Below are 24,947 nucleotides of genomic sequence, written 5' to 3' on the forward strand. Positions count from 1 at the left end.
CTCCGCACAAGATAGCAAGAGCTTCTTTCGCCTTCCTTGCTATAGCAATAATTATTGCCCCTCTGTCGCCACGAAGGTGCATTTTAACGAAACTTGCAGAAATGACCGACCATGCACATTTTTTTCTTTAGAAATAAACAAAATAAGTTATTTTCTTGTTTATTGCTATTAACACCCTGCTTCAGGAAAAAGATCAACAACATTTGTCTTTGCATTCCTGCATACAGCTCTATATCGGTCCTTTATTGCTTCTTTCCTTGGATGCTTCTTTCCATGCTTCTTTCGAACGTCGCATGTGCTTGTTCGAGTCGTCGCCGATCCTGAATCTTATCCTGCTGCATCGGATATTTTAGTACGGATATCTAGAGAAGCTCGAGTCGTCGCCGATCCTGTATCTTATCCTGCTGCATCGGATATTTTAGTTTAAACGCATGTGCGGAGTGCTGCGCGTCTGATGATGTCAGACCCGCCGGACCGTCAGCCGGAAAACAGGCGCAAACGGTACCTCGAGCGCGACAGCTATTTCAATTTGCCGCCGTCGACTTTCTACCGACGCGGAAAGGTTTATGCCTCCCCTGGAGCCGCCGGCACTGCGTCTGCATTGCCTGGAAGCGATGTGCGCGTAGCTGGCCCGCATGATCCGCCGGGAACATTCGTGCAGCACGACGTGGGTGCTGCGCCGGACAGTGCCAGCGACGACGCGGTCGACGCGACTGCAGGCAGCTATGCTTCGTTTGACGAGTCCGGTGACTGCAGTGAAAGTAACTCTGGTTACTATGATCTCGATGACAGCCACGACGACGATGGTGACGACGAAGACGACGACGATGGTGACGACGAAGAAAATTGCCCGCCTCCGCAGTGGTTTGAGCAGGCGGACGATGAGAGGCTGCCAAATTCGCCGGTTACAAAGACTGGTGCGATTGCTGCTGTTATGGCATTCGCCATCTCGCACGGGCTGACGTGGAGCGCCCTTGGCGATCTGTCCAAGTTGATAAACTTTTTGTTTGGGACAAACGTATTGCCTCAGAGCAAGTACGCTTTTCGGAAGCTGTGGTCCCAGCAAAAGCAAGAAATTGCACAGTACCACTATGTCTGCGAGCCCTGTGGTACCGTAATGCAACAGCAGCAGAACTCTGCGCAGTGCCCTACCTGCATGCAGGTTGAAAGCCTTCAACTGCTCAGAGTGCGTGGGCTTTTCTTCATCACGATGGATATTGAGGAACAGCTGCGATTCTTGATTGAGAGAAACAAAGCAGATCTGCACACAAATTTAAGAAGGCTTGAAGGACAGCGAGGCAAGGAAACTGAAGAGCCGTCAGCCCAGGTCACAGATATCACAGATGCTGAGAGCTACAAACTGCTGCGGCGTTCAAGGCGGCTGGGCAGAGACGACGTCACGTTAACCATAAATACGGACGGAAGTCCTGTATGGAAGTCCTCGAAAACATCAGTTTGGCCACTTCAGTTCATCATTAATGAATTGCCACCACAGCTGAGATTTAAACAACCAGTTGTGGCAGGACTTTGGTTCGGTCGAACACACCCAAACATGCAGCTTTTCCTGGAGAAGTTTGTGTCTGAATTCAACAAGGCAAAGGCTGTGAAATGGACATACGATTCTCAAGAGCACATGTCAAAGCCTTTCGTGCTGTGCTGTTCAGTGGATACGCCAGCAAGGGCAGCTGTGCTCAACATGGTGAATTTCAATGGATATTTTGGGTGTCCGTGGTGCTTGATCCCTGGTACATATGCTGAAGGTAAGGAAGAGCTTTGTGTTCTTGCTTTGCTTTTACAATTTTGGCTTACAGTATTTGAAATAAGAATTGCACCGTGCAGCTATAGCTTATTATGCACATATTCAAATACACTGCTAGGATTTTGTGAGTGGTGGGCATGATGACATTAATCACTTTATGCTCTGCATATAAACTTGTATAATTCAGTGTCGAAATGCTCAAATTTGTCTGCAGAACCATTTCAAAGCAGGCATGCGAAATGAACTAAAAAAAATCGTTTTTGTGATGAATGCCACTGCATTTTATGGTAGCTATGGTGAGACAGGTCAGTGTACATTTTCTTGTGTATGTCTTGCAAGGATGAGTGCTTTAAAATGCTTAAATTGTGTTTTCTTTATACAATGAGTTCTTATGACATTATGACAAGAGTGAGTAAAAAGCAGTGTAATTGATACCCTGAGGCTTTTATGGTGTCACACTGTAAGTACGCCGCCGCGGTGGCTCAGTGGCTATGGTGCTCGGCTGCTGACCCAAAGGACGCGGGTTCGATCCCGGCCGCGGCGGCTGGAATTTCTTTGGAGGAGAAATTCTAGAGGCCCGTGTACTGTGCGATGTCAGTGCACGTTAAAGAACCCCAGGTGGTCGAAATTTCCGGAGCCCTCCACTACGGCGTCTCTCATAGCCTTAGTCGCTTTGGGACGTTAAACCCCATAAACCAAACCAAACACTGTAAGTACGAAGTTTTGACAAATCAATAATTAAGCATCTGGAGAATGGAAATTTTTTTGTGCAATTGGGCATCTTCTGCAAAAAGATTGCCTAATTTTAACATTTTTTCTTCCTTTCGGTAATAATTTGTGCCTGTACAGGTTAATGCGATCCTTAAGTATTTGCACTTTGTACAAGCATAAATATTTTTTACATTTGCTTCTTGTGTTATGATTTGTTTTAAGGGAGTATGCGGTATGTTTCACAAGACCCACCAGAAGCCAGGACATCCAAGATGAATGTGAAAGACATGAAGGATGCTGTCAAATATGACGACACTATCAATGGCTTCAAAGGGCCATCTGCTCTAATGAACTTGCGAGGTAAGCTTTCATTTTGTTGTTCAGTTGCATTATTCTATGAAGTATTATCTCTGCATTTCTTGACTGTCTCAGAATTAGTTGTAATTATTACTGCTCATATGTGTAGCATGTTGCAAAACTTGAGCCTATAGTCACTGGCTGTGGCTAACCACTCATGAACAGTTATCTGTGTAACTATGATTGGCAGGTAATGAGTAATACTAAACTATTTAACATGCCCGAGGAAGGTACTAAGTATGATTTTGGCTTATCTGTGTATGGCTGATAAAAGATGTGTGTTAGGGCTTGTTTTCCACTTTACCAATGAGTGATACAAAATGATTGCTTTGTTTGGATGGAGCAAGTGAGGTTATTCGTGAGATTACAAGTGTGATTAAAAAACAATTATTTTCAGTCTCAATTCATGTGTGTGAACTTGCAGCAAGTGCAACATACGGTGACACTAAGATGCAAAGTGAATGCTTATTTCTTCCATTTCTTCCCAGGGCTCCTCCCAATGCACGTACATGTTTGAAATCTTAGAAATAACCACCCTCACTGACCGTTATAAATATAGGCGTTGTTTTACTGACAGACCTGTTGTGGATATCTTTTTGTAATGTGGGATATTACTATTGATGCCGGCACTTTACAGAAATTGAAATTAAGTGGCATTCTTGCTGTGTGAGATGTAGTACAAGGCTGACACATACTTGTGCCAATATTGCTGTGTTGGTATGCTGTGAACACTTGCTGTTCAATGATAGAATGAAGTTAATACATGTTTCTGCATGATTTTGAGCTGAAGTACATGCAGGCAGAGCAGTGATACTCAAGAGTGGAAGAATGTGGTAGTTGTGACATTACACGTGTGCATGGCCTTATATGCGATGCCACTTCTGATCCAGATTTTGCATTGTATGCATCTGGGCAATAATGGTACTAATTGTCTTTCTTTTGGATTGGTTTAGTGTGTTGCATCTGACTGGGAAAGAGGCAGGGTTTGAGAAAAAGTTGTGCAGCTCTTCAATTCACCTGAATGTACCAAAGCAAGCTTTGTCTTGAATAAGAATTAACTGATTATGCAGCTTTTGTTTCTGTGCCACAGAGGAATGCCGTATAGCTGTGCTGTAGTCCTCAGCATTGTTGTCATAGGTTACTTAAAGGTGCACTTAAGAGGATTCTGAGCTCATTTTACCGTGGGAACTCGATCTGCACGCTCTGAGCATTCTTGGAAACGTCAATTATTGTCCTGTGCTGCTGACTTCTCTATTTAATCGAAATAAATGTCCCAGCTCTCGCCTTTTTTTTTATTCACCTCCAAAAAGAGGAGGAGTCAGCCAACGCATGGAGTGCCTTTCAACCAGCTGCGTGGCGGCTTGCTGCTCTGCCATTGGCAGAGTGATACGTAGCGATCAGCAAAAGGAAAGATTCCATGCGTATTTTTATTTCATGGGCCTAATTTGCAATGTAGTCTGAGACTGAAACTATTCGTGGCAAGCTAACAAAATAAAAGTAAAAGCTAAGCAGCCGTGTGACTGGCTGATAAGGGACTCCACGTGTTGGCTGACTCCTCTTTTCGGAGGTGAGTTAAAAAAAAAAGGCAGGACCCGGGACGTTTCATTAAATTTAATAGGGAAATCGGACACACACGACAGTAATTCAAAGTTTATAAGAATTCTTGGAGAGTGTAGATAGAGTTCCCGTGTTAAAAAGATGATTTCGGTTCCTCTTTAGTGCAATTTTAAGGAAATCAACAACGTAGTATTGGTCAGTCTAGCATAATACTTAGTTCTCATAAAATAAAGATTTTGAATTATTGGCATTGACTTCAAGCTCTGTAGAAGGTCCACAGTGCTAAGATTTATCTTTCAGGGTATTTTAGCACCCTTTAATCATGGCCAGCATTTCAGGGTAGCTACTACTGTGCTTCATGCCCTGCGGTGACATGTGGTTACACCACAATAAATTGTAACGGTGGAGTGAGGCGAAGGTTGTGCAGGTGCACATGTCTTTTTGTGCAGTTTAATATAAAACGTACGTTTTTTCCATAGGTCTTGACCTTGTCAATGGGATTAGTGTGGAGTACATGCATAGTGTTCTGCAAGGCGTTGTGAAACAGCTGACTGACACAATCATGTCTACTTCGAACTGTGCTCAGCGCTTCTACATTGGTAATGTACTGCTTTTAAATATTGCATGCTCTGCATGGAATAGGTAGTAGTGTAATTAAGTTAGTGTGGTCATCATCATCATCAGCCTGACTACGCCCACTGCAGGGCAAAGGCCTCTCCCATGTCTCTCTCCAATTAACCCTGTCCTTCGCCAGCCGCGGCCACCATATTCCCGCAAATTTCTTAATCTCATCCGCCCACCTAATTTTCTGCTGCCCCTGCTACGTTTGCCTTCTCTTGGAGTCCACTCCGTTACCCTTAAGGACCAGCGGTTATATTGCCTTCGCATTACATGCCCTGCCCAAGCCCATTTCTTCCTCTTGATTTCAACTAGGATATCATTAACACGCGCTTGTTCTCTCACCCACTCTGCCCGCTTCCAATCTCTTAACGTTACACCTATCATTTTTCTTTCCATAGCTCGCTGCGTTGTCCTTAACTTAAGCTGAGCCCTCTTTGTTAGCCTCCACGTTCCTGCCCCGTAGGTGAGTACCGGTAAGAAACATCTGTTGTATACTTTTCTCTTGAGGGATATTGGTAAACTGCCATTCATGATCTGAGAGAACCTGCTGAGATAACTTGCCATATGCGCTCCACCCCATTCTTATTCTTCTAGTTATTTCCCTCTCATGATCCGGATCTGCGGTCACTACCTACCCTAAGTAGACATATTCTCTTACTACTTCCAGCACCTGGCTACTAACTGCGAACTGCTGTTCCCTTGCTAGGCTGTTGAACATTACTTTGGCTTTCTGCATGTTAATTTTTAGCCCCACCGTTCTGCTCTGCCTGTCTAATTCATTGAACATGCTTTGCAGTTCATGTCCTGAGTGACTTAGCAAGGCAATGTCATCAGCGAATCGCAAATTACTTAGGTATTCTCCAGTAACTCTTATCCCCAACTGTTCCCATTTCAGGCCCCGGAATACCTCCTGTAAACAGGCAGTGAATAGCATAGGCGAGATCGTGTCTCTCTGCCTGTCAAGGAAACTAAACTAAAAGGAGTTGCAGATAGCTTGGTTATACTTCGTTTGTGCGCATGGCATTATTGAATATATGTTTATAACGTGGTTATCAAAGGCTAGCAGTGCACACAACTTATACTAAAGGAGACTGGAGCTTTTTGTGACATTTTTCGGTACGCTGTCTTGATTTGTTATTGTACAGTGGAATCTTGCTAATTCGGGCTTTTCTTTTACTCAAAATGCCACCTCAGTCTTATCAATACCACGCTTATTTCAGTGGGAGAATGCTCGCAGAAATGAGAATGCACAAGCATAATTGCAGCTGATTCAATCTGGCAGCACAGCTGGCCTGCTACGGCTAGTGAAGCACAACAGTGCAGTGGCTTGCCTTTAGCCAAACACCAAGAATATGTGCGCCAGTAACTGTGGCAGCCAGTCATACTGAGTGCCATAAGTTCACCGTTATCAATGTGCTGGTGGTGCTGCATGCATGCACAGCTTGCCATTATCTGCCATGCTCATCTGCTATCAGCTCATGCTGCTTACCACCAAAGTGCTGGTGGTGCTGCATGTACGCACAGCTTGTCATTAACTGCCATGCCCATCTGCTATCAGCACATGCTGCTTATCACCAGCTCTGTTCCAGCTGTGCATGTGTTATACATGCTGCTTTTTCACCTTTATTGAAAGTCATGGTAGTGTTCGTTGCTCAGCTTTCTTTGCACAATAGTTGCTGCAGCACTGCTCTGGTATACATTTACAGCCATGGGAGAATGGCTGACAAGATGTATCGATGTGTTACTGGCACTGACAGGTGCCTTGCTACCACTTGCTCTTATTGATGAGAGGACATGTACACACGAAACTGCCAGACTTGTTGAGACATGTCTGCAGTGTGGTTATTCACACAGTGTAGTCAATCACCTCTCGTTACTGGTCAGGCTTGCTTTAGTACGAACTTTATAATTCAAAGAAATTGTCACTTCCCTTCAGGTTTCAGTTATCCAGATTAAGCTGTAGAGCTTTTGAGTAAATTATGTCATATCTACTGTGTTCAGCTGTTCATAGTGAAGAATGGGGGATTTTCTTTAGTGGCATTTGTAGTGGTTGAAATTCTTACTGCCGTTCACTTCGGTTCCTACATGTGCCTCTGGAAGGGACATGGCTAAGGTCCTAAGCTTAGCCAGGGGGCAGGAACACTATGTTGATATCACTATACGTGGGTATGAAGCATTAGCATATTAGGGTATGAAGCATTAGCATATATGCATACTGAACCATGGACACAGAACGGCAACTTTACCAAGCTCTTGACATGGAAAGCAGCAGCTAAGGTGCATCTTGCTTTTGTGCAAAAGACTACCTTAACACCTGTCTGCCCTCATTGGAGGCTAACTTATACTTTACCTTGACGTGTATTTTACATTGCCAAATATTGCATAGATGAGCACAAGGCATGAGAATGAATAGATATGTTCATTTACTTATGCATTAATTACTGCTTTTAAGTGGGAAGAATAGAGAACTTGTAATAAAAGAGGCCGAATACCTGCGAATAGAATGAAATGTTGTGGTATTTTCATCTCTTAGGTGCCCCATCAGCAGTGTCAAGAATAGATTCTAGACTGCTGGCTATAAAACCTCCACACTGCATCACGAGATTGCCACGAGCCATCACAGAGCGGTCTCACTGGAAGGCGTCGGAGTGGAGGCATTGGATTTTATTTTATGCCCTGCCTTGCCTGGAAGGCATTCTTCAGGCTGAATACTGGAGGCACCTTGCCAAACTTTCAGAGGCCCTGCACATCCTTCTACGGGAAGACATCACCTTCTCAGAAATTGACAAAGCAGGTGAGGTACAATGGAGGACGCAGTGCTAAGTGGCATGGAAAGTGATAGCAGACTTTTTTTTGCAATTTTGCTTTACATTTGGCTCACTGTTGCCAGAATTGAGCTGACACAGCATAAAATATTTAAAGTGTATTATTTTTATGCCAGGTACTTTGATACAAAAGTGCTATTAAATATGTCAGTTCAGTTTCTAGGTCACTTTCTAGTTGCCGCGCATAAATGAAGCATTGAAAATTCTGACATTTGCTTTTAGTGATTTATAGAAGTAGCTTACTTTGTCCTTGATTTATTAGTTTAGCGTAAAAAAACAACTTATCAGAAGTTGTAAGTCCATATTGTCCAACTACAGTACAAGAGTGTCAGGATTGCTTTTTTAGGGTTATATGGTCAGACTGCTAGATATCACTGAAGAAGGGAGGTTATGGTGAATTAGCTTTGAACTGCTTTTGGAGGGAGACAATGATGGTGCAGGCATCATTTATGGCATAGACCTGGTTGCTTCTTTCATGAGTGATTTTTCTTTTTTGCATAATTTGTATTACTTTAAGTATTACAAAATGTTCTATTTGCTGAACCTATAAATAATTATGTAGTAAGCAGATGGTGAAGTTGTGATGCAGTGCAATTTGTGAAGACTGTTTTTATTATTTTTCAATTAGTGAGTCTGACTTAACTTTTCATTTCAGAGTCCCTGTTGGAGCACTTTGTAATTCGGTGCCATTCCTTATATGGCATTGCATCTATGACATTCAATATGCATGCTTTGCTTCATCTGGCAAACTGCGTCCGGTCACTTGGACCTTTGTGGGCCCATTCGGCCTTCGTTTTTGAAGGTGGTAATGGAGCCATTGTACGTCAAGTATCTGCTGCAAATGGGATGCCTCAGCAAGTTGTGGAGAGGGTGGTCATGCACCAGCAGCTACAGCAACTGATTGGGAGCACCCATCTGCCTCTGATGGAAAAGAGGTTTTGTGAGGAACTGATTAGCTTTTCGCCGGTGAACAACGCAAAGCACATCAGTGATCTCTGCCTTTTAGGGGCTGGAAAAGAGATTGCTTTGAACATCACTGAGCAGCATTCACTGCACCTTCACTGTGGAGTAAAGACGTCAGTTGCCGTAGAGTATGAGCGCTTTGTGCTGTCAAAACAAATCATACACAGCACTGCGTACAAAAGGCCATCGAAATCCGACACTACTTTTGTGAGGACAAAAGGCGGCAATTACAAACGTCTTGAAAAGATTCTGTTTTTGCAAGAAAGTGCAACGTGCATTTTAATCTGTCGGCCTGTAATTATTGCGGACGTGATTCATTCACCTCCGCACATAAAGGAATGCTTCCTATCTTTTGATACAGCATGGGATGTTGTGCTTCCGGGAGATGTGGCTGACAGTTGTTTGTTTCTAGAGGTTCCAGATATTGACAGAACATTCATCTGCGATCTGCCAAATAAGGTAGAAAGAGACTAAAGCTAGATGAACAATTTATGGGCATTGCTGGCAACCAGTTGTAAACATGGCCTTTGTAGATTGCTAACATACTGCTTGGTTAGGCCTTATGTCTCGTTTTTCACATGTTTACAGAAGGTGCTCAGAGATCTGGACTGGGAAGAGCTGAGGATAGATGTTAATCGAAAGTACCTTTGTAATCTGCGATTTGCTGATGACATTGACTCAGGGTATGAATTCCTGAGTATGACTGTGGACCTGGGCAGGACAGTTTAATATGAAGAAATTTAATGTCATGTTCAACATCTTTTGAAGGAAACAACAGTTTATGATAGGGAAGCAAGCGTTGGAAGTTCAAAGAGAATATAACTTAGGCCGCAGTTTCGGTTCACTAGAGCAGGGGTTCTCAAACTGGGTTCCGCGGAACATGGGTTCCGCGGGCTGTCTTGTGTTCCGCGAGAACCCTCACCGGCCCTGACCCGGCAGCTGATATGAGACTGGCTCTGAGTGCTACTGAGCCACGCTTTGACTTGCTCTTAAAAGGGAAGCAGTACCACCCATCGCACATCACATATTAGTATTTGCATTAATCTGTGCAGTAAACATTTAACCTCTGCAACTTTCCCTTTGCAAAAATGCACTCGACAACATTGCTGGTAAGTGAAAGCGAGGGGGGGGATTCCCTGGAACTTATTGAAGGATTTTGGGGTTCCTCCAAGCAAAAAAGTTTGAGAACCCCTGCACTAGAGTATAATAACTTTGAGATTAAGATTGGAGTGCAGTGCATTTAGCGGTTACTCGCAGATCATAAATGCCAGGTTACCACTAGCCCCCAAGAGGAAAATGTATAATAGCTACAATAGACGAAAGTGTATAACCAATGCGTTGACGGGCCAGTGATTCATTACGCCGTCAAACAACCCTAAATCTGCCTTGTGCAGTGAAAGCCCACATGCAACCCTTTTTTAACTCAAGGTGGGTTCAAAGACCCATTTCCTAAGCATTTCACCCTAAAGAAGCCGAGCACCAGGAAGGGGAAAGCTTGTACCCATTGTATCACCGGTGCGTACCTGGCGGCACTGGGGGTTGAACCCCATACCTCCCGCATGCAAGAAGGGTGTGTATGCATGCGAGACGGCAAGTACCTTACCAGTACTTGCCTTCAGTCAGAAATGTAGAGGATAATGAAAAGGGTTGAACCTGAATTGAGCTCAGCCCAAGAACATCGAAGACACGTTTAGCCACATAGAGTAGGTACATGGGAAAAACCATTCATAGTTCCATATGCGAATAGAAGTTGGTTAGCCAGCCATTTATCACATTTCAGTGCGAAGAAATATTTTCGGATACATTATAGTCATTTTGTTAGGGAGTGCAGTGGTGTTTTGGAGTTGAATGTCATGGCATTTCGGAGTTGCAAGGCTTTCCAAGGAAAAACTCATATCTATACCAATGAACATGGCAGATTTGTTCTCGCCGTGTGTACTTTTTTAGCCAGGTCCACAGGTTTAGTTTGCAAAACAGTACAATATATGTATAGATGTTTGATTTGATTTAGTGGGGTTCAACGTCCCAAAGCGACTCAGGCTATGAGGGATGCCGTAGGGCAGAGCTCTGGAATGATTTCGACCAGCTGGGGTTCTTTAACGTGCACTGACATCGCACAGTACACGGGCCTCTATAATTTCGCCTCCATGGAAATTCAGCTGGCGTGGTCAGGATCCAAACCCGCGTCTTACGGGTCAGCAGCTGAGCGCCATAACCACTGAACCACCGCGGCCGGTCATATGTATGGACAGCTATCATTTTTGGTGGGTTATCAGCCAGACAACAGCTATGCTTTCTTGAGACTACAGTGAAGGTGTGTGTTTGCTATAGTGGAGTTCTCTCATCCAATGTGAAAACCAAATCAATTCTTAGTGTAATTAGATCCTCATATTGTGTGTATATTGCACACGCAAATCGGATGCAGCGTATCTGATACTGTCGCTGCCTCTCTCTGTCCGGGTATCGTCGGCTCGAGGGTTCCGCGATGGAGGATCTTGACACGTCCCGACGTCAGCGGCCTTGCCTCCAGAGGTCGCTGGTGTTAGTTTTCCCGACGCGGACTCGGCGAGCGGCGGCCAGCAGAGCTACTCTGGCGGCCAGGGCTGGAAGAGCGATAACGGAGAGGCGAAGGGGAACGGGACTCGCGCCTTCCAGAGTAGGCAGGGTTCTGGCGTGCCCAGAGATGCTGTGCAATCTCATGCGGTCGTTCGCCGTTCTGAGGGCAGGGTGCGTCGGGATGGAAACCGCGAAGGCCCACTTGGCGGTACGGACAGGCGCGGTAGAGGTGACCAGGCTCCCCACAGTGGTAGCAGAGAGGCCTGCGGTCCGGTGTACGCCACAAATCCGACTTGCGAGGGCGTGGCCCAGCTGTAGCAGATGCGGTTGCAGAATACGTGGCGATGTTACTCACGGAGGTCGACGGGGTCACACCGTAGCCAGGCACGCTTGCGTGACATGTGCCGATGTTGCTCACGCCAGGCGTTGGGGTAATGGGACCGTAGCCTGTCGTGCGACGTACAACAGATGCGTACGTGGGTCGGTCATCGAACCGGGATGGCGCTTCGGGGACAGGAGGTGCCTGCGCAGCCTGTCGCACCTCGTCCCTGACAACTTCGGACAGCGCTGCCAGCGGCGCAGGTGCAACCTGAGGCAGATGGATCCGTTGCAGTTCCTCCCGGACAACGGAGCGAATTAGTTCACGCAAGGTGTCTACACTGCCGCCGAGACACGACGAAAAGCCTTCGGGCACCATGCAGTTGATGTCCCGGTTGTACTGGCGGGCCCGTTGTTGCAGCGTCGTCTCCATCGTGGTCGCCTCGGTTAGAAATTCCGCCACCGTGCGGGGTGGGCTGCGCACGAGGCCCGCGAACAGCTCCTGCTTAACCCCACGCATGAGATGGCGCAGCTTCTTCTCCTCTGTCATGCTGGGGTCGGCGCGCTTGAAAAGACGGGCCATGTCTTCGGTGTACATGCGCACGCTTTCGTTCGTGCGCTGATTTCGGGAGTGCAGCGCAGCTTCGGCCTTCTCCCAGCGGTCAGCGTTGGGGAACGTAGCCAGGAGACTCCGGCAAAACGTCTCCCAGGTGGGAAGTGTAGCCTCGTGGTTTTCAAACCACGTCCGAGCAGACTCTTCCAGGGCAAAGTAGACGTTATTCAGCTTGCGCTCGTCGCACCAGCCGTTGTAGCGTGCGACCCGCTCGAACGTCTCCAGCCAGTCCTCAGCATCTTCGAACACGTCACCGTGAAAAGATGGCGGTGTTCGCGGTGGGTGGCAAAGGATCGGCGCCAGGGGCCTGGTGTCAGCGGCCATGGCAGTTGGACTCGACGGTAGAGGCTGGATCGGCGGCTGGGTCCTGGTGTCAGTGGCCATGTCAGTTGGACTCGGCGGTCGAGGCTGCGTCGTCCTTGTTGGCGGGGGAAGGGGCCCAAATTCAGGCGACTCTCCGCGGAGACGGCGGCTGGGTCGCTGGTGAACCGGTGTGAGGTCCGTAGTGACGCTGTACGGAGTTTGCAGGTCGGGAAGCGTACCCAGCACCTCCACCAAACTGTAGCGTGCAACGCCAAAAAGAACACCCACGCAGAGACGAAAAACCTGCGGCGGTCTCCTAGTGGTTCGAGCGCGCGCGAGAGAGCCAACTAACTTCTTCCTCTTCTAGCGCATGCGCTACTTCTGTCTCTTCTTCGAATGCATGTATCAATATATTGTCACGTTGTAGTGACGGCAGTCCAGCGGTCAGGAAGACACCAACCAGTCTTGGAAACGAAGCTCTTTGTTTGGGCTGACTTGCGCCTGCAAAATAACTGAATCACTCGGCGGCGCCGTAAGCAGCAAGCGTGCTCGTCGGTCGTTGAACTACGAATGCCCACTGCTCGCGGCATCGCTCAATTTAAAGCCGGCAAGGAAACTTCGAGATAACAGGCCGAGATCATCTAGAGTAATCTGGAAACACGTAGATGCAGCTGTTCATGGCTGTGAACAATCAAGATTAGACCGGTCGCTTCTAGCGTCACTAACAAAAATGATAACACCCTTTTTCTGCGGCCTTGTGCGAACAAACGGATGCTACAATGATACGTGGCATTACCCCCCTCCCAAAGAGGCATCGTCTCGATGCTTAAAAATGAAAATAAACACGGAGAATGCAAACCTCGAGTCCTTTAGCGTTCATAATATGGCTTCAGGCGTACGACATGTACGACTTCCGGCCGTGTGCGGCGTCGCTGAGATGCTGTCGTGCCGTCGGGGATGACCTCCTAGTCGAGGTCACCGATGCGACGCAGAACCCTGTACGGGCCAAAGTAGCGTTGCAGCAACTTTTCACTCAATCCACAGCGGCGAACTGGCGTCCATATCCAAACACGATCACCTGGCGTGTAATGCGTGTCTCGTCGGCGCAGATTGTAGCGTCGGGCGTCGGTGTGCTGCTGGTCTTGAATGCGAAGCCGCGCAAGTCTTCGGGCTTCCTTGGCGCGATGAAGGTAGGCGGCGACGTCGAGGTTGTCGTCGTCGGAAACGTGCGGGAGCATTGCGTCGACTGTTGTCGTGGGCTTCCTGCCGTATACAAGCTCGAATGGGGTAGATCTGGCTGTCTCCTGGACGGCAGTGTTATAGGCGAAGATCACGTAGGGCAGAATGGAGTCCCACATCTTGTGTTCGGCGTCGATGTACATGGAGAGCATGTCTGCGATGGCCTTGTTCAGATGGTTCTACGGGTTGGTCGGCTAGGGCAAATATATCTCTGATGTCTGCCAGCTCGTCGTGGAAAGCGATCGTCGTACCTTTGTTTAGATGCCGGTATTCTTCGGTGAAGTTGGTTAGCAGCACCTGGGCTTGGCCATTTCGGATTTGGGCGACTCCCCTTGCGACGCCCAGTGCTCGATCAAGGAGTAACTGGGTGTTCCCCTCGACGAGGCCTTCGGCAGTTTCGATGTCTCCTGTACCTACGCAGGCGATGACACTTGATCGGGCGGCACGCTCAGTGCTTCGTCGAGGACGTTTAAGGCAACGTGATGAGTCGCTGTCGTCGCTGCAGATATGGCTTTGTCCGTGGAAAGCTTGATCGACTTGTATCGAAGGTCGATGATCGCCCGATGCTTATTCAGGAAGTCCATTCCCAAAATCACGTCTCGCGAGCATTTCTGTAGGACCAGGAAGGTTGTGGCATAGGTTCGCCCATTTACTGTAACTCTCGTGGTGCAGCGTCCTGACGGCGTAATAAGGTTACCACCTGCGGTGCGGATCAGCGGGCCATCCCAAGTTGTCACTTTCCGTAGTCGGACAGCGAATGGCCCGCTCATGACAGAGTAGTCAGCTCCTGTGTCGACCAAAGCAGTAACCGCGTGACTGTCGACCGTAACTTCAAGGTCACTTGTTCGCGTTTTCGTGCTACACGTGGTCTTCGGTGTACGATCTCAGCTTCGTCGGGTAGTGAGGCTGCGGTGGGCGTACTCCGACGTTACTTCACTGGGCAGCGGTAAAAGTTTCAAGTCTGGCCGCATCGTCGTCGTCGTTGTCGTCGGTGTTGTCGTCGTAGTCGAGGCATGGACTTGGGTTTTTGTCGAGGAGGATCTTTGTACTTGCGCTCGGAAGCAACCTCACCTCCAGAAGCTGCTTTATTCAGTTTAATTTTCGGGGGCTGGGGGAGCGTCCACGCACTGCGTAGCCCCGGCTAGGAAATACAAAGCGCGGTGACGATGGCGACGGGGAACGTGATAGGCGGCTGGGCGGTGAGCATTCTTCCCGACGCAAAAACTCCTCGATTTCGGCTGGTCGCTGGCCGGGTCGGGGTCGTGGGGCGTCGTAAGAACACCCTTGGATGCCCATTCTCCTGTATGGGCAGTACCCGAGAATGTGACTGCCTTCGCCGCAGTGGAAGCATAGTGGGCGGCGCTGGTCGGGAGTTCTCCACTCGTCGCATTTTCTTGGCTGTGCACGTCGCTCGTAGGACGGGCGGATTGGGGTGAAAGGGCGGCGGTCCAACGCAGCTGGCTGAGGGCGATAGGGGCTTGGGTCCCGTCGTCGAGGGGCAGGACGGCGCACAGCTGCGGTGTAAGTCATGGCTGTGGGCTGTGGAGGTTGTGTGGGTGTCGGCGTCACACCCAAGGCCTGTTGAACCTCGTCCCGGACGACGTCAGTGAGTGATGAAAGCTGCGGCTGCGTTCCCGTTGGCAGCAATCGGCGGAGCTCCTCTCGCACAACTTGACGGATAACTTCCCGCAGGTTATCGTTGTTAGCGGTGTCCAGGCAGTTTGCTGAGAAAATTCGCTGCTGGCGGTCATACTGGCGGGCTCGGGCGTCGAGAGTTTTCTCCATTGTGGATGCCTCTTCGACGAATTCCGCAACGGTTTTCGGTGGGTTTCGTACGAGGACCGCAAAGAGTTGCTCTTTAACTCCTCGCATAAGCAGCTTGACCTTTTCTTCCTCCTTCATGCTCGAGTCGGCACGCCGGAAGAGACGCTTCATCTCCTCAGTGTATACTGCAACGGTCTCGTTTGGGTGTTGTATGCGAGACTGTAGCAGCTGCTGGGCTCTCTCCTTTCTCACGACGTTTGTGAAGGTCTTGAGAAGCTGCTCCTTGAAGGTTTCCCAATCCGTAAGGATAGCTTCCTCATTCTTAAACCAGATTCTTGCTGGTCCCTCCAAGGCAAAGAAGACGTACCTAATTTTCATGGCATCGTCCCAGTTGTTAAAGACAGCCACACGGTCGAACTGTTCAGACATTCTTCGGGGTCGGCGCCAGGCGAAGCGTCGAAGGTTGGTGGCACTTGGGGCTGCTGAAGAATGACTGGAGTGGTCGTCTGGGGCAAGCTCATGGTGGACGTTCCTGCTGGCTTCCGCTTCCGGGTAGGGTCCGGCAGAATCCCGAACTCTGGTGCGTCCCCTTGCAGGCGTCAGCTTGCGCTGTGAACTGGACTCGGGTCCTGCGGTAGATGACTCAGAGGGCTGGCGTCACGACTTGTAGGGGGTGTCCGGAACATGAAAGGCTACTTAGCACCTCCACCAGATGTCACGTTGTAGTGACGGCATTCCAGCGGTCAGGAAGACACCAACCAGTCTTGGAAACGAAGCTCTTTATTTGGGCTGACTTGCGCCCGCAAAAGAACTGAATCACTCGGCGGCGGCGTAAGCAACAAGCGTGCTCGTCGGTCGTCGAACTACAAATGCCCACTGCTCGCGGCATCGCTCAATTTAAAGCCGTCAAGGAAACTTCGAGATAACAGGCCGAGATCATCTAGAGTAATCTGGAAACATGTAGATGCAGCTGTTCATGGCTGTAAACAATCGAGATTAGACCGATCGCTTCTGGCGTCACGAACAAAAATGATAACACCCTTTTTCTGCGGCCTTGTGTGAACGAACGGACGCTACAATGATACGTGGCAATATATATATATACGAGGTCTGTTAGAAAAGTATCCGACTTTATTTTTTTTTACGAAAACCTTATGGATTTGAAACAAGCACGCTTGCACCAGCCTACCTCGAACCTTCGTGCGCATGCACAAATTTTTTCTCGCCTGCCGATGGCGTCAGTCACTGGCACGTAGCGTTTGAGTGAGGCAGTGCGCAGTGCTCTCGTCGGTTTTTTATTGCAAGGAAAATGGCGGAGCGACAGGAGCAACGCTGCTGCATCAAATTTTGCCAGAAACTAGGCGACAGCCAAGTGGAAACCATTCGGAATATTCAGACGGCTTTCGGTGACCATGCTATGAGCAGCACACAGATTAGGCAATGGTACAATTGGTTTAAAGACGGCCGCACATCAGTGCACAGGGAGCCACGCTCCGGTCGGCCATCAACATGCCGAAATGGCCAGGTCATTGCCGAAGTGAGCGCTGTGGTGACGCGGGACCATCGTGTGACTATCCGAGAAATTGTGGAAGAGGTGGACATCACCAATTTTTCTGAACATTCCATTATCACCGAAAATTTGGCCATGGAGAAAGATGCAGCGATATTCGCGCCGAAGCTGCTTACGGTGGAGCAGAAGCAGCTTCGTGTTGAAGACTCACAGGATATGCTGGATTCCAGAAACAGTGACCCCGACTTCATCAACACCATAATCGCTGGTGACGAGTCTTGGGTGTACAGGTACGACCCGGAAACCAAATCCCAGTCGTCATAATGGCAGCATTCCACGTCACCAACACCAAAGAAGGCCTGCCAAGTGCGCAGCAATGTCAGAGTGATGCTGACTGCTTTCTTTGACTCCCTCTGTGTGGCACACCACGCGTACGCACCCCACAAAGTAAACATTGACCAAAAGAATACTACAGGGATGTCCTCCGTCGCCTGCGTAGTGCTGTGCGGCGCAAGAGGCTGAAGCTGAGGTCAACAGGAAATTGGCGCATCCATCATGACAATGCTCCTGCACATTCCTCGCACTAAATTCACACTTTTTTCGACAAAAACCAGACTGCTGTAGTTCAACAGACTCCTTACTCTCCTAATATGGCCCCCTGTGACTTGTGGCTGCTTCCCAAAATCAAGAGGCCATTGAAGGAGCGCGATTTCAGACGAGAGGACATTATGGATGCAACGACAGCTGAGCTAAACTCCATTCCGAAAGGGGCCTTTTCGGAATACTTCCAACAATGGCTGCACCACTGGAAGAAGTATGTGGAGTCCCAAGGAGACTACTTTGAAGGTGATTAGGTTTCCAACGCTCCACTTATGCCAGTTTTTTTTCTCCGGCAAAAGGTCGGATACTTTTCTAGCAGACCTCGTATATATCTGCATTTCTGTTTTGAAAAAGTGTTGTACTGATAATTGTGTACCAAGGTGCGTGTATAAGTGTGCTGTGCAATCAACCTTGTAGAAATATTCTGTGTATATATTTGTATTCAAAACCCTTGTACAAAGCAGCTATGTGGCCAGTTATGTGCTTAACAATTTGTTAATTGAATTGGGAATGTCTTGAAAATCACGCTCAATAAAATTTTCTGAATGAAATTGTGTTTGGATTCAGGCATGCAGGGCTCTGTAAACAAAATGAAGTTTAACTTCATTTTGTAAAAAATTAAGTTAAACTTTTTCACAAATATTTTACTAATGGTACTCTAAGCCCCAGTATATAAATCGTTAGTTTTGAAATATTTGTGAAATTGTCAAGTCAACATATGCACATGTAAAAAAAGAATTTTGTCATGCAGTATTTATTCTAACAGCATAGAGTGCCAAGTGTACATTTGATGGATCTGACCCACTGAGATTGTTAGTGCATTTATGAGTTTCATTTTGTCAACCATATAAGCACATGCATGCAGTATCTGCTGCCCAGCATCAGCCATTCAAATGCAGCCATGGTTTGTGCCATGCCCAACAAGTAGGTACATATCCATAGCCTCCCACCGTGGTTTCCACACAGTCCAGTGTTGCCTGCCAGGCCCATCGAGATAACCACGATGGATACCACCAAGCCCATCCTGTCCCATCGTGTTCACTGAAGTGTCCAGTGTGGTTTCCATTCAGCCCAATATTATGTACTGGAGGTGCCAGTGCAACCACCACAATTTCCACTCCATCCAGCGTGGCCTAACGCCGCCATTAGTGCATCCACCATCTCTCCCATTCGCTCCACCAGCACCCACCGTGGAAACCAACACTTCCAATCGGCCCACCGTTTTCTCCAACATGGAAACCAACACTTCAAATCGGCCCACCGTTTTCTCCAACGTGACCAGCGTAAAATCCAGCAAGACTTTTGCTGGAATTTTCAACAGGGATATATATATATATATATATATATATATATATATATATATATTTCTCCTTAAACCGAAATGTCCAACCCCCAAAATATGTGTAATACGCACGAACTGTGAATCGACTGTACCCCACACAATTGTAAGCGGACAAGGCGCTGGCGTGACATCGCTGGCCGGCAGCGAGCCCGTCTGCTAATATGAGCAAAGGTCATTATTTCACTGCGACAGCAGTGCCAGTGACTTGACGAAGACTCCGGCTTCATCTGCATCTGTGTGAAGCCTCGGCGATTGAGGCCTCCGTCCTGAAACGCCACCCACCACTTACCCACCAACCTCACCTTCCACAAGGCCTCCATCCACTAGAAGCCCACGCAGCAGCGGAACGAAAAATGTTCTCGGCAGTAACTAGGCTACGGCTTAGTAATACTATTCAGCGAGAGCACGGAGGCGACGGCTGCTTAGCGCTGACGATTCCTGCGCTCTCACTACTGCACGGCCTTCGAAGCACGAACCTCGTCCGCGATGACAGTTCAAGGTACGCCCCATCGGCGAAGAAGCCGTGGTCGCTCTCTCTGTCTGTGTATGTGCGAGCAAGTGTGCGTGGGCACGCATGCGTGCGTGCGTAGAATCTGGCACCGATCAAAACGGCCAAGCTGGTGGGAAGGGAGGTGGCTGGGCAGCACACAACTTAGGGATCCGGAAGGTTCCCGGAGGTGCCCCACCAAGGCGAGCTCCGGAGGACGCACCTTCTGGGCCCGGACGGCCGCAGCACCCTCTTTCAGTTCAAAAATGTCTAGAACCTCAGGTCTACCGCACATTGTATCTGCTGCACTTAAGCTTTCAGCGCCTGATATGCAGCTTCAAAGCATTCTCTGCAACTAATCGTCAGGTATCAAGAAAAATGTTCGCAACTGGGGTATGCTACGCAAGGAAGATGGAGTGCATCAGTTTTCTATGCAGATATACATGCAGTATAATTTCACAAAGGCCGATATGCTGCCATATGATGGTAGCTTGGAGGGGGGTGTGTGAACATATCTGGAAAATCACTCATCCGTTTTATTGATACCCTTTCCTTACTGTTCGATGTTCACTGAATTTTTACTTGGGCGTGTATCACATCCGTGAAATAACCTACAACTAAACTCGGTGCGAGACGGATGAAAGGTGTATATTCGTATAGAAAGGGCATTAAAGATAATAAGTTTGGAAACTGAGCTCATCCTTTAGGTTTCAGTATTAACATCGGCCACACAGATGAACTGACGATTTCAATATTTTAGCCACTTAACCCAAATTTCCTTTTGTTTCAATAAGGGCAGGCTAATTCCAAATACGACGTGTGTACGTGTAAGTACATTATTCTCCACTACTTCGGTAGCTGAGGTGTGAATCTCATGTAAGCTGTTTTTTTTCTGGTAGAGGGTTCTGCTTGATAGACCACAGCCAGACAGCTAGGCATCGTGGCATTCTTGTGTATGGAAGGAAGAAATAGTGTAATGAGAAAGTTGCCACTGGGATTAAAACGAATTAACTTTATCCACTCAGTACATTCGTACTTAGCTGCAACCTGCAGCAACTCGACCTCCATTTGCTACGAAGATGTTTTGGGCTCTGGCGCACTTTTCCAGCAATTACGAAACCAAAGCGTTCTGCAGAACCTGACTCTTTCATTACCATTTGGTCCAAAAAATTAATATATTCATCAAAGGGCTTTTCAGTCGGCTTCTTTTTAGGCGTTGAATTGGGAACGATTCCATTTCTGCCGCTCTGACTTGATGCGGCCGCACCATCAAGTCGTGCTGCCGCACGACTTGGGGTATCCGTCGCAGAGGGTGGAATCTCTGCCTGTACCCCTCTTTCTTCGTATTGCTCTTGTACTGCACATGATTCTGTAGCTGTGTCGTCGCGGATGCCTTCAAGAGGAGTTTCTGAAGGAGAACAGCCATTTCTCCTGCGTAAAGTATAAAAATACCAATGGAATGACGACTGCAGCGTTAACTCTTCCCTACCGCGCCCATCTACCATCGTTGGCCCGCTATAACGATGGATGCGAACGCCAATTTCAAACACTTCCGCGCCGTTATTGAACACACGGTGCAATCCTACTTGCAGCTAGAAACCTTGTTTATTTTTATTTCAGTTTGTCTTTCTTTCTGCACTGCGGCGATTTTTGAACTGTTTGTGAAAACATCAGAGCGCAAACGTTGAGAATGGCCGGCTCCGCCAGCATGACATACGCCCCGAAACGTGGAAAATGACGTGATTCAGCTTGGTCCACGGTTTATTTTGTCGACGATCCAGGTAGAGTGACTCCACGTGGATGCTGCCTCATCATCTAGCTTTGCCCAGAAGGAGTCCAGAGGGCGAAGAAGACTAGAGCAAGAAGCCCATGGGCATTGGTGGCAGCGTCTATGTCAGTTTCTTTTTTGCGCCCGTTCTGCTAGAATCAGCGGCCGTTTTCAGTAGGGTATTGCCATTACCGATGTTGTTTGTCTCATTTGTAGAGTGTCAAAATCATTTGGGTAGGATTTGGTATACCACATGCGCTGCGAAGGGTTCGCCCGACTGTTTCGCCTAATGGCGTTCCCAGCTACAGTGCCTAAAGTGATTGCATTCTAGCCGGGAAAATTTGCAAGATAGAACTTACTTTTTCAGAAATATTTTCTATTATATAGTGTGGGGACGCCTCCGTCCCCTGCGTTCACTTTCCCGCACTGCACCCCACTGTTGTTAGCTGCCACCGAAAAGCACTCCCTTTAGTTTGGTTACTCTAGCTAACAGGGGAGGGCGCTCGCGTCGCAGCGACAGCAGCGCCACGGATGGCGTGTTTGGTCGCTCGCGCGCAGGGGAAGGCTAGGTCTCTTCTCTCTGGGATCGGGAAGCGAGCAGACGTTTCGCTCGCAGCTTCGCTCTTCGTCGATGGGCGCCTCTCGGTCGGAACTTACTCCCGCCGAGCCCGTCCCGCTCGACCTCGGAGTTCCCTTTGCCCTACCGTGGGCGGACGTTCGCTCGTAGCCGTGCTGGTGAGTCGGACATCCTAGATTCCTCAGTGTATTTTGTTGCTAGCTGGCGTTATTGTTGCTATAGCAATAAATGCCTTGTTTGTGTCAGCCAGTGTGTCGTTCCTTTGTTCCCGCAGAGCAAGGCCTGCCGTGGTCGGCGTGCGCTCAGTAGCGTACGCGACCACGGGGTGGGGTAAGCGCGGTTTTGAACTGTGTCAGCCGCGCTTAAACGGGGAATACGTGTTTAACCCCCCTTTTAAACCCCACATCTGGCAGCCCAACGTGGGGCCTGCTCTTGGAACATTGGACGACAGTCTGTTCGGTTCGAGGAACGCTCTTTGTCCGGACTTGACAAGTGCTAGGCCTAGAGTGAATTTTGATCGCTAGGACCTGCGGCATGCTTTCTTGAGTGCGAGGTGTATTGCGCTGCAGCATGTTTGAACTTTTCGACATGCTCAGCATGTTTTTTTTGTGAAGTTTTCTTCCTGGAGTTTCTTCAAGAACCACTTGGTCCGCATCGAGGGAGCGCGAGGCCTAGCGCCCGCGGAGTTGCCGAGCCCGAAGCGAGTGAGTACGGAAGCCGCGTGGGTGGTCCGAGTTTTCTGTATATATTTTCTCGCTGTCTCTTTTTCGACTCTGGGAGTCGCGGCTCTGGGAGCCGGGTGGCCTGGGGCCACGGGTGCCGTAACGAGCTCGCTGGTATTGCAGCTCGGCACCGGGCGTTCCGACACCGTCCGATACGGTGGGCGCCGATCACTCAGCAGCTGCTTCGTGCAGTGAGCGGGGAGGACCACCCCACAACGCTGATGTCTCCTCGCGGCTGCGCGCACGAAACCCGTTTCGGGTCTTTCTTTTGTTGGGGGTCGTCGACCTTCACAGTGGTAGTGAGGCCTAAGGCTATTCATAGCTGCCTGCACCTTGTCAAAAGTGACACGACCACCGGACCGTGGTATTGAGAGGGGGCGCACTTTGCTGGCCCACCCGTTTTTTTAACCTCGCATGAACCGAGCATTCTCGTTCAACTCAAGAAAGGGCTTTGTTCACACGAACTTTGCGTTGCACAGCCGCCCGACACGTTTTGCTAGCGAGTTGAGCATTGAGCCACCAGGCCTTTGTGTACGTCGTTGCCCCTCCCGTGACCTACGTTAAAGGCATGCGGAGTGTGTTTTGGCAATCTTTCAGATCCAGTGGAGCCACTCCGGCTTGCTGGCGTGTGCACATCGTCTCGCTGCCGCCTGCTGCGACGGAGCGGCCTGTATCCTGTTCGCCGCATCCATCCGGGGCAGCCGTGGCGAGACCAGACAGCAGCCACCTCTGGCTGCTGTTCCCCTGGCGACTACTGCGGAATCTTGGCCTGCAGTGGTCAACCGGCCCTCCTCTTCGCGGGCCTGCGGGCACGTAGTCCGCGGGCCATGCGAGTCGTCCCAGCGGAGACCTTCACGCCGCCTTCGGAATACCGCGGAAGACTGCGTGCACTCTGTCGGCGTGACCTCCGCTGCACGACCTGCCTCAAGTGCATGAAGACCAGGAGACTCCTCCATAGCATGTAACTTGCAGGCGCGTGGGTCTATTTAAGGTTGGGGGGATGTGGGGACGCCTTCGTCCCCTGCGTTCACTTTCCCGCACTGCACCCCACTGTTGTTAGCTGCCCCCGAAAAGCACTCCCTTTAGTTTGGTTACTCTAGCTAACAGGGGAGGGCGCTCGCGTCGCAGCGACAGCAGCGCCACGGATGGCGTGTTTGGTCGCTCGCGCGCAGGGGAAGGCTAGGTCTCTTCTCTCTGGGATCGGGAAGCGAGCAGACGTTTCGCTCGCAGCTTCGCTCTTCGTCGACGGGCGCCTCTCGGTCGGAACTTACTCCCGCCGAACCCGTCCCGCTCGACCTCGGAGTTCCCTTTGCCCTACCGTGGGCGGACGTTCGCTCGTAGCCGTGCTGGTGAGTCGGACATCCTAGATTCCTCAGTGTATTTTGTTGCTAGCTGGCGTTATTGTTGCTATAGCAATAAATGCCTTGTTTGTGTCAGCCAGTGTGTCGTTCCTTTGTTCCCGCAGAGCAAGGCCTGCCGTGGTCGGCGTGCGCTCAGTAGCGTACGCGACCACGGGGTGGGGTAAGCGCGGTTTTGAACTGTGTCAGCCGCGCTTACACGGGGAGAACGGATTTATCTCCCCCGATTTTAAACCCCACAATAGGCAGTCATTTTGTACACTTGAAAGTTTCTTTGAACTGCTTTTCTTTTTGGCTACAAGCATATCTGCGCAAGTTTTGTTCAAATTTTATTTAAAAACCTTGATTTCGCAAATAAAATTTTATAGCAAGGCATACAACACTTCAACGAAGCTTACTAAAAAATGTGTTTAATTGACTTGTTTTGATGTATTTCAATAAATTTTAAACCTTGTAGTTCTTGGGCGAAAAGAAATATAATGAGAACCCACAAAATACGACTGCTTTTCCCAAGATAAAGAAATAGCTAAAATGATCGCTGTGATGTTGAATGAACGTTGTCGAAGTGCACAAAGGCAGGCAGGCCTCGCAAGGGCTGCACAGAAGATAATGTACACCCTGCGAAATAATCGTAATAAGTAAGAAAAACAAGAAGGAATATCTGATTTTGTGAAGGTTTTGCAGTGCAACCTGCCCTTTCCATACTGTTTACAAAATAATGTGCATAAAATAGTTTTTCCGCACAGAAACGAGCGAATATACTGAATTGTCCGCTGCTGCAAAGTATGACCTGCTGAAGCCCGAATTACGGAACTTTTTTCTGAATAACCCGATTTGTACATCCTTTTCAACTAAAGAAAGATCGCCCTAATTTTAACCCCCCCTCCCCGAATTCCACAAAAATAAAACCCAGAAAAGAAGCGCCGTGGGTATATGTGGTATGTATCGTAATTGGGGGGCTAATGCCCCAAAGTTTCACATTGGCTATTAGAGACGC

General features: G+C 48.7%; 2 protein-coding genes across 2 annotated transcripts; both read left to right on the forward strand.

Moving 5' to 3' along the window:
- The first annotated feature begins 251 nt into the window (after positions 1–251).
- LOC149350032 (uncharacterized) lies at positions 252–1,912 on the forward strand. Its single transcript, XM_089579041.1, has one exon. It carries the CDS (start codon positions 455–457, stop codon positions 1,898–1,900), a length of 1,446 nt encoding a protein of 481 aa, XP_089435167.1. The 5' UTR covers positions 252–454; the 3' UTR covers positions 1,901–1,912.
- Positions 1,913–2,625: 713 nt separating this feature from the next.
- On the forward strand, positions 2,626–18,247 carry LOC149350033 (uncharacterized). Its single transcript, XM_089579042.1, has 4 exons — positions 2,626–2,830; positions 4,864–4,983; positions 7,539–7,799; positions 8,486–18,247. Exons 1-4 carry the CDS (start codon positions 2,698–2,700, stop codon positions 9,265–9,267), a joined length of 1,296 nt encoding a protein of 431 aa, XP_089435168.1. The 5' UTR covers positions 2,626–2,697; the 3' UTR covers positions 9,268–18,247.
- The last annotated feature ends 6,700 nt before the right edge of the window (positions 18,248–24,947 follow it).

This window comes from Amblyomma mixtum, chromosome 3, assembly GCF_055824585.1.
Source record: "Amblyomma mixtum isolate Tamu chromosome 3, ASM5582458v1, whole genome shotgun sequence".
In the NCBI taxonomy this organism is placed as follows: Eukaryota; Metazoa; Arthropoda; class Arachnida; order Ixodida; family Ixodidae; genus Amblyomma; species Amblyomma mixtum.

Excerpts from the sequence above, each read along its gene's own strand:
- LOC149350032 (XM_089579041.1), top strand. The coding sequence starts at position 455 with ATGATGTCAGACCCGCCGGACCGTCAGCCGGAAAACAGGCGCAAACGG.
- LOC149350033 (XM_089579042.1), top strand. The coding sequence starts at position 2,698 with ATGCGGTATGTTTCACAAGACCCACCAGAAGCCAGGACATCCAAGATG. Across the intron at positions 2,831-4,863 it reads TGCTCTAATGAACTTGCGAG|GTCTTGACCTTGTCAATGGG; the intron begins GTAAGCTTTCAT and ends TTTTTTCCATAG. Across the intron at positions 4,984-7,538 it reads TGCTCAGCGCTTCTACATTG|GTGCCCCATCAGCAGTGTCA; the intron begins GTAATGTACTGC and ends TTCATCTCTTAG.